Source organism: Anneissia japonica, unplaced genomic scaffold, assembly GCF_011630105.1.
Source record: "Anneissia japonica isolate Jap-2015-1 unplaced genomic scaffold, ASM1163010v1 scaffold288200_len41381_cov151, whole genome shotgun sequence".
NCBI lineage: Eukaryota > Metazoa > Echinodermata > Crinoidea > Comatulida > Comatulidae > Anneissia > Anneissia japonica.
Genome location: NW_022729899.1, coordinates 21,498 through 31,332, shown reverse-complemented (window position 1 = coordinate 31,332; position 9,835 = coordinate 21,498). Strand labels below are relative to the sequence as shown.

At 33.1% G+C, this 9,835-nt stretch overlaps 1 protein-coding gene across 1 annotated transcript in view; it reads right to left on the bottom strand.

Annotated features, from left to right (window-relative positions):
• The window catches only part of LOC117114759 (tripartite motif-containing protein 2-like), a 13,002-nt gene extending 8,226 nt beyond the window's left edge, over window positions 1–4,776 (bottom strand). Inside the window, exon 1 of the mRNA XM_033258452.1 lies at window positions 3,919–4,776. Within this exon, the coding sequence (XP_033114343.1) occupies window positions 3,919–4,762 (844 nt within the window). The 5' untranslated portion in view covers window positions 4,763–4,776. The remainder of the gene's footprint in view (window positions 1–3,918) is intronic.
• Between the last annotated feature and the right edge of the window lie 5,059 nt (window positions 4,777–9,835).

Sequence of the window (9,835 nt, the reverse complement as noted above, 5' to 3'; positions counted from 1 at the left end):
GAGTTATAGTGATGTGTTTGGAATGACATACACAAAAAATGACATAAAAACCACATTTGTTGCTCTATTTTCAAAATTTTTGGTGTTCCTGAGAGCTTAAGATGTGTATAAGAGACAGTACATACATTTCATCAGAAGTCAATGGAGCATTGGCAAGCCAAGCCAAAGTTCCAATCAAAAGTCAAGGTTCTCAATCTAAGATTTGTGATATTTTCTGTGTCCTTTAATAGGTAGGGCTATCTTTATAGTTTCAATCAGAAAGGTGTTACCGATGAAATGATAAAGTTAGAAATGTTTTTAGGAAATGTTACGACCAAACTGCACTTAAGTTACAATAGAGGAAAACGAGTACTGCAGTGATGAGTGTGGTCTCAAGTTGGATTCCAAGTATGAAGCATTTTAAATGATCGCTACAGCTGTTTATCTTAATGTTCCCCAAGGGGGTATTATGTCCTAGCCTAGCCAAGCCAAGCTACTAGTTAAACGATGCAGGTCACATTCAGTCTCTTCCTTGTGTGATAGGTGGCAGCATATAGGCTAAAATTGGTCTTGGTATATTTTCAGAATGCATATTTTTTCTATTGAATTATAGTGATGTGTTTGGAATGACATACACAAAAAATGACATAAAAACCACATTTGTTGCTCTATTTTCAAAATTTTTGGTGTTCCTGAGAGCTTGAATTCCCTGTCCCTTCATATTATGATTCTGACAATAATAACTTAATAAGTGGCAGTATATAGGCTAAAAATGTGAAAAAAATGTTTTTTTTATTTGTTTTGGTGGCAATTTTGAATACGTAATGAGGTCACATGACCTATAAAAAAATTAATTATCCACATTTTTTTTCTACTATGTGTCCTAATTAAGAAAATATATAATTGTCTTATGTTTAAAGCTATATTTAGAGCAATATTATTATTTTTCTGAAAAGTGTCAATTTAATTTTTTTTAAATAGGGGATAGTACAGGTTATTAATATGAATCTGTGTGAAATTTAAAGCACTTTAATATTAATCTGTTTGAAATTTAAAGTACTCTAAAATATTATTCTGTGTGAAATTTATATCACTTTAATTTTTTAATCTATGTGAAATTTAAAACATTCTAATATGTTTTCTTGTTTTTACATGACTATTTTTTTCATCCATAGCCGGGTTTTGTTTTCGTCCTCAGCAAATCAAACAACGGCAGCAGAGTCCATGCAAGAAGAAGAATAAGGAAGAGCTGGAAGCAAGAGGTGAAAAATTTACTGGATTACTTTTTCATTTGAAATGTATTTATTTAATTTTTCTTTATAATGTATTTTAATATCGAATCAATTGTAAGTGTTGTACCAACATTTTACATCAAAAGCTAAATAGAAATTTCTGTCCTCATACAAAAAATAAAACAAATTGAATTTACGTCTTGAGCAAGAAGAAGCCTCCTTTGTCGATTGGTATATTAATAAATCGTAAAGAGTATCTGGAACACCTAATAGATGACTTGTTAAATGTTTTCTTACTATTTCGTTGATATCAGAACACAGATGAGGAGGAGGCGGAGCAAATTAAATACTGTGTCATCTGGTCTGCCAAGAGTCATCAGACATTTTCAAAGATTTTCATTTAAGGTATGATCAATTGTTTGATTTGTGTGTTAAGAACTATATCATATGATTCAATCTTGAGTAATCATGATATACATTTTTTTGTAATACTTGACCGAGTTACTTCAAATTCAATATTAAGTATGAACAATTAAGGAATTAATTGAATCAATGGACCCTCATAAACTCAACAAACTGAACGTTTAATAGGAATATTCTAGACCTGTTTTAAAGACTCAAGGAACACATTTAGATGTAGGCCTACAGCCAGGCAAGAGGCCACCCAGGCCTCCTCCTAATACTAGGCATGGCCTAGCCTACTTATGATATCATCGCACGATTTTACCTGTCTGCATGCACCGACCAAAGAGGTCAGTGACTGTATTCTCTCTCAAATGCTGAAAAATGTTTATTTCTTTGACGAAAGTCTATCAAAATAGCATTACAAACAAGTTCTTTCGAACACAACCCAAATTACAATAATTATTCATCGTATCCATACTGTACTGCTGATGAGTAGTTAATAAAACGCGTACAGCAGGAGCAAAAATCAGCATACGCTCAGCACACACACACGCACACGTATACTGATCATATCACTATAGCAACAGTTGGTTATCAAAAAATGAAATTAAAAGACGGCAATTGACTTATTAAGCAATTAGTAGAGCATGAATCATACGCTGATGGAAAATTAGGTTACATTTAATGCATTCAAAAATTTCCTTTAGGCCTTGCAGGCCCTCAGCAAATTTTTGCAAGCATTGAATCCAACCTCTGTATAATGATTTTCCTATAGTGTACTATGCAGAGCTCTACTAATTGGTTATTATACTGTACATACGTATCAGATTCAGGTATTTTTTTTGTCAAAGTACACATTAATATCTATAAATTTATTGGTTGAATACAGATTACATTTAAGATGAATGCAAACTAAAGCTAAGCTTAACTACTATCATATACAGTATATCCTTTTTATGATGATGAAATAATAAAATGCTTACCACCTCCCCCCCCCCCTAATTTTAAATATTTCCCTGTCCCACCACTTTGAATCAGATTATTTAGGCAGATTCAAGTTTGTAAGAAAAATTAAATATAACATGTATATGCATTATATGATTAAAAACTTACACTACAAAAATATAAAATCATAAGGTAAGTGTGTGATTCAAATTTGATGAGAACTACACTGTAAACAACTGAGGTTTGCAGATTATTGTAATTTGTTTAACAGGTTTATAATCATTATGCCAATTATAGTATTCAATAATTATTTTAAGTTTAAGATCCATAACTTAACTCTATGTGGATGATATGAAATAATGGATATGTAGATATTCCTACACTTATAAATTTGAATTGTTGAAAACAAACAAGTGAAGCAAGTGGACTGTCAGTATTTAATAATTGAATATTTTTAGTGCTTTGTCACCATAATTTGCTACTGCAAGTCTCCTTGGATGATATGAAATGATGGATAATCCACTTGGATATTGGATTCTATCTTCTGGTTTATCAATTCTTTTTATGAAATTTCCATCACTACTGAATAGCTGTAGTTTGTGTTCACTTGATATAATGATGTTGTCATCCTCATCAACTACTACTGCAATTGGAGAATTTACCTTACCATCCTCATCACCTGCTTCAACAAGGACTTTTATAAACCTTCCCTCATTATTATATATTCTTAATCTATCATTGCCATTGTCCAATACAAGAAGGTGTCCTTGGTTAGTAAGAGTAACATCACTGACATCACTCATTTGACCTTCTTCTTTACCATATGACCCTATTGTTTTGATGGTCTTGCCATTATTCATGTCAAACATGTACACACTGCTACTGGACCAACTACTTGCTGCTGCATACAAAACATTTGATGTCTCATCCACATGAATGCTCCGTGGAGTATTCTGTACTCCCACACTAATTGTTTTAATCAGCTGACCATTCATATTGCATATTCTGATAGGTTCATTAGCATAGCAATCACTGAATGCTATGTTACCATTCTTCATTTTGTACATTCTGTAAACTTCCACACCTTGTGGTAGTGTAACCTTACCAATATATTCTCCTGATTGCTTGTACTTGAGCATTTCATTTGTCTCACATGAAACCAGTAAGGAGTCATCTTCACACTTAACTACATCTCTAATACTTGTTGCATTTATTTTAATAGTATTTACTAATCTTCCCTCTTCTACTTTGATTGTCATTGGTGATTGGTTAATTGGTTCATCATCAGCACTCACATCTAGTTTATAAACTCCTGGACTTGTACATTTTCCTGTCACAAAATAATCTCCATTGTCATCTTCCTGAATTTGAGAGATGTTGGTTTCCCCTGTAGGTTGTGTCCATGTTGCCTTCAGTTGATTTGCATATTTTTCATGTTCATCTGTTTTGACAATTTTGACTATAATTGTCTGATCTTTGATCACAGATTCCTCTCCTTCTAATGTTAAACAGTCTGCTGCCCTCAAATCTTTTACAGTCCCTATAGCACATTGTCTCAATGAAGTCATTTGCTGTTTGTTTATGAAGTAGTAAATTTCTCCATTATCATCTGGCTCTGTTTTTGGTAATTCATTTATTCTGTCCTTGAGTGCTGTAATTACTGTTTCACTTGACTGCATTGCAGTGCCTTCATCACTCTTCAATAATTGATTAAGAAAAGACAGTTTTGTTTTTATATCGGATAATATTGCTTTAAATTCATCCATTTTTACATCATTTACCTTCTTTTTTCTTTTGTAGATTGTCTCTACTTCATTTTTCATTTTGTCTCTCTTCTGTTTTACTTTTTTGAATATTTCTTCTACATGATTGTCTATATCTATTAAACATGTGTCTTTATTTTGTTGTAATTTTGTAGCATTGTGGATAACAGCTTTGAGACCGCCTTCTAATTTGTTTATGAAGTGTTGGGCAGATTTTTCCAAGGTGGATGAAGTTTTTTTAAATGTTTGGAATGCGTCTGAAATGTTGATTGGTTTGTGTTTTCCTTCCCATTCCTTGTGGTCCATTATTGTACAGTTCACACAGATTGGAGTTTTACAGTCTGTGCAGTAGAACTCCAAAGGTTTACTGTGATGTGAACACAGAGGTGGATGTAACAAAGTCATCTGAGAGGGGCTCATTGATTGCACATCCTCCATTAAATGTAACTTGTGATTTGTCTTAAAGCAGATGGTACACTCTAAGACCTTCTCATCAACATGTTCCAGAAACTGATTCAACTTACTGGTAGCCATCTTGAATTGATATCCTGTGAAATTTAAATAATAGGTAATATAATTATTATCATTTGAACTGAATAAATAATAATGTCATGCAATTATAGTCTGATGATCCTATAGAAAATAATGGCTTGTATCTCCTATTTTGTATAGGGTCTGAAGTAACTTGACAATAATTGCTTTATTAAGTCAGTTAAATATAAATGTATGGTACTGTATATATAATCAAACTACTGGTCATGGTGGCTAGTTGTCCAGTGATCAATACAGGACCTGTGCATGTGTATTAGCTGCATGTCTGAGACGGTTTACTTACATGTACAGGGGAATATATAAGCAACAGTATTTTCCCACAGTCTCACCTGGCCATTGGCTTTCTAGCCTTGATAGTGTGTAGCCAAGCATGAAACTTGAAATAAATGGCATGATGGTACATTGTTTAGTATTGCTCCTAACAATTTTTTTTTCTAAAAGGTTACTTTTGATGATTTTATTTAGTTTAAAAGTTCACAGGGGTGGCTCCAAGATTTGCCTGATGGGATGTTTGAGGTCCCCAAAACATGAGGTGGATATGGCCCTTAGATTCTTTTCCCCAACAAGATGGAAGATTTTGCTGTCAAGAGCAAAGTGGGAGTGGTCGAGTGTCGCTTAAAATGTTCCGAAAGAGGGGGGGGGCGGCGGGGGGGGGGGGGGGGGGGGGGGGGGGGGCGAAGTCCATTGGGTGAAGCCTCAGAAAAATTTGACAATTTAGGGGTTTCAATTTTAGTGTCTACTACTATGTGCAAAATACATATAAATTTTTTTCTTCTTGGCAAATTGTGGTTTTTCTTCATGAAGGGTGGCCCTGGCCGCATTATTTTTTCCCCCATACGGTTCAGGCAGAAATTATAGAGGGCACTATTTAAGGTCATTTAGGTGAATTGATAACATAAATAATGCATGCATGCTTGACACTTCTTCTCATCAGTCGCGAATGTGGTGTGGTGTTCGCTGCTTGTGGAATATGAAGTTAGGGCATGGAGGACTTAGTTTAGAAACTAAACTAATTCTTCCATGGTTAGTGTAGGCCAAAATCTCTTGGTAGTCGGTCAAGAGGAAAGTGTAAACAGTCGATACATAGTGAACTACCGTAATTGACTATTACTGTAATTACAAGATAGTATAATATATACTCCAAGTATCGAAATGCACACTATTGTGTCGGGATTCAATATTTCGACATTAATTTTGTCAATAGCTGTAATTACAATCGGCAGCGTTAACGTACAACATGGTCTTTAAAAGTATAAAAGGGCAGCGCTGAATTTCTGGTCGATTATTTGAGTAGTGTAAATTATAGCAATAATTAAATACTATAGTACTACCGTACTGATTCTAAAGGAAAGTTTAGAAATGTTCAGACACTCAGGTACAATTCTATGTATTGTTTTAATGTTGACTTCTTACAAATAGCTGATACAAATATTGATTTTTTGTATTCTTCAAACCTTTTAATCTATGAGTGCATTTTAAAAATTAATGGAGTGATGTATGCACTCCCAGCTTCCATCTCTGCTTTTGTGCAGTGGCTCATTTTTCGGACCCCTTTTTCTGTCACGCTGGACCCTTCGTTAGAAAAAATTCTGGTGCCACCGCTGCTTCGCTGTGATAATGCTTTTAACATTGGTATTTTTAATTTTTTGCACAAATTTCAGCTACCATATTTTAATCTAACCTCTGTGACGATGCAAATATACATATTCTTAAGCTGGGCTTATGCGCCCTTGTGACTCGACTCAACTCAACTGACATCAACTGACATTTGGCAACTTGCCAGCAACTGGCAAGCAACTGTGAGTCACATGACTGAGACTGACATAAGCGCACTTTGCGATCGAAAGCAACTGAAAAGCAACTGGAAATTGCCATTTGCGAGGCTCAGTTGCTTTCAGTCGCCCATGTTCTGTATTGTAGCGATTCAAAAAACTGTCGATTATAAAGTTACGTCTACCGCCGATAATAATTTGGCGTGGTTGATGTAAAATATACTGGTGTTTACAAGACTTCTGTAATACCATAAAACCTCGAATTGAAACCCTGGGTTTTTAATTTTTTTTAATTATTTATTTAATTTTTTTTTTTTTTTAACCTTTGGATGCACGCCCCTGCTTCTTTTTAAAATGAATGCTGTAAATTTGGTGAATTTGTACTACTAAACAATTAAGTATGGCCACTTTAACATCAATCTGTATCATGGAGTGTATCAATTTAACTGGCATTAAATCATCTAAACAACTCTATAAACCAAGCCTTTTTTAATTTATTTTGTTTTCTGAATTTCATGGACAGTGTATATTACTATGCTATCTTGAAAAGAAGCCTAATAGCCTATTATTGTGCCTATTATAGTCATAATAAGAAGATGGAATTGTTATTGTCGTGATGGAATAGACAAATAACTTGATTTGCGTCAAGAGAAACATATATAGGTGTAATTTTGCCCTACCTGACGTGTAAATATACTGAATACTCAGTACGTTGAAAACAATTGCGAAAAAAAAAATTGCAAGCTGTTCTCGGGTGGGACTCGAACCCACAATCTCCAGATCACTGTTTTACTAAGTAAGTATTCAGTACATTTACAGGTAGGTAGGGCAAAATTACACCTATACATAATAATTAAGAAGCCTCTACAAATGCACAACAATTGACCATTAGCCATTTTTGCAAATTTTAGTAAACTTTTTTTTTTTTATAAGACATCATTTACAGATCATTAGAACATGATCTCAGGGTGGTGGAAATAAATCCTTAGCAATATCGGCTATATTAATGTGATTAGCGAAATTGAAGTTTAATTAGCACAGAAACAGACTGATTGAAAATCTTTAGCCATAACTAGTACACTATTAGCCTATCTAGACTAGAGCTTAGTTTATAAAATTGTGGGAAGTCTGTGCAACATGTTTTTTTTTAATTTATTATTCATGGTATATTTTATTCAAAACGATACAAAAAGGAGAAAGCAAGTGACAAAAAAGTGAATTGTAGCCAAGGCTAAATTGCTCACAATTTACAATCAATTAAAAATTAAGAAAAAGGCATTAAAAATTTACAAACATTTAAAAATTTTAAAGAGAATATAAAAATATAGCATATATTGAGAAAAAAAAAAGGGGATAACAATAAAGACAACAGGATAAAAATACAAATTTACAAACTCGTGTAAAAATCGATTAAATAAATATTGCAATAATTATAAATAAAAATGACCATAAAATTGAGTGATCAGGATGAGTAGGACAAATCTAATAACAAATTTGTTTTTCTTTTAGGAATCATGATATTGTTGCTTCGTTTCAAATTAAATCTTTTCTCGACATCAAGTTAATTATTATTGTTATTGTTATAATTATATTAATCGTTATTAATTGTTATATTATCGAATTGAGTAATCTTGTGAAGTACGGGATAGGACTATTTTTATATCTATTCGTTTCGCTTTTATTTTTAACAGTAGGTTAAACAAATTGATTTTTTAGATACAAACTATTACAATTATAATAATTAATAAAATTTCTAAATGTAAAGATATTTATAGCAAATGGTAGTCGATTAGGTATTGGCATATTATCTGTTTGTTTTCCATTTTGATAACACAATATGCATTTTTATAATAATTTATATATGCCTATTATGGTTATATAGACAGGATTTTTGCATTTATTTATACATTTTGAAAAGGTATATATATATATATATATATATACACACACACACACACACACACACTAATTTCAGTGCATTATATTTGCTTTGTCAATAAATATGCCAAGTTTATGGAGGCCGTAATTATTTAAGTTAAAGATACTCGAATGTAATTTGAATGTTAACTATCTTTGCATAATTATGTCACAGAAATTAAATGACTGTTCAATACAAAATTTATGAAAATGTGGGACTATGGTACTGTGTATCGACCTCCATCTATGAAGTTGTGTCCCTTCCCCCTCCCCCCATTTCCTGGACTTCCACTGACAAAAAGATTTAATACTGTTTATATTATATCTTCAAAATCTATTAAGACCTCAAAATATCAAAAATATCTGGGCTCGATGGAGCTCCGCCCACTCAACCCCAAAAAGGTTCTGTTGCTTGGTAGCCCATAGTCATTTTGGTCCACTTTCCACAAATTTCCCAATAAAAACCTGTGTACAGGCCTGATTTATGTCTGAAACGTTGTTTAATATTTAGTAGGCCTGTATATACCTCTATCAAAATTTTTTCAAATCTGTTGATCTGAAATGTTTTCATAATATGCCAGTGCTTTCATCTCAGATAACATAATAATTTGGTTCAGTATTTTAATTTGTTTGAACCATTAAGATATTGATTGGATCTATTGCACTGAACAACATAAATTAAATTAATATAATATTTACCTTAAAATTCTCTGTTAAGTTTTAGGTGTGCATGAAGTGTCTGCAAAAATAGAAATGGGTTTTTCCAGGTTAGTCATGTGACCTTATAGGCTGGTTTCTTTGTCAGTGCAATCAAGCATGACATGATGAAATCAGTCATGCAGTGACTTAGAACTGCTGTAAAGTTCAGGTACTGTAGCGTATTCATTGTTCTAGCTGATATCAATCCAAGTCAAAACTTATATTCAGGTTGCAGTTAAAAAATAGGCTCCCAGAGGGAGCATGTGTCTACTGCCTTATACAGGAGTTTTTATTTTTGAATTTAATCTTGCGTTCTTCAATATGCAGATGTGTTTGTCATTGTAGTGTATCTGAATTTTTTGTGAAAATTGTCTTAACAATATTCTGTGTACTACTAGGCCCACTGTATTATATTGAACTAAAAAAGATTAACATTCATGGCAAACGCGTGCTGCGTCTCTATAACGCATGTTCGAGTTTGAACGCAATTATGTTCGAATTCCAAACGCTATTTGATTTTCAGTAGAGCGCCCCCACTAGTAGTACCCATCATTCCTCCACCGGATTTACC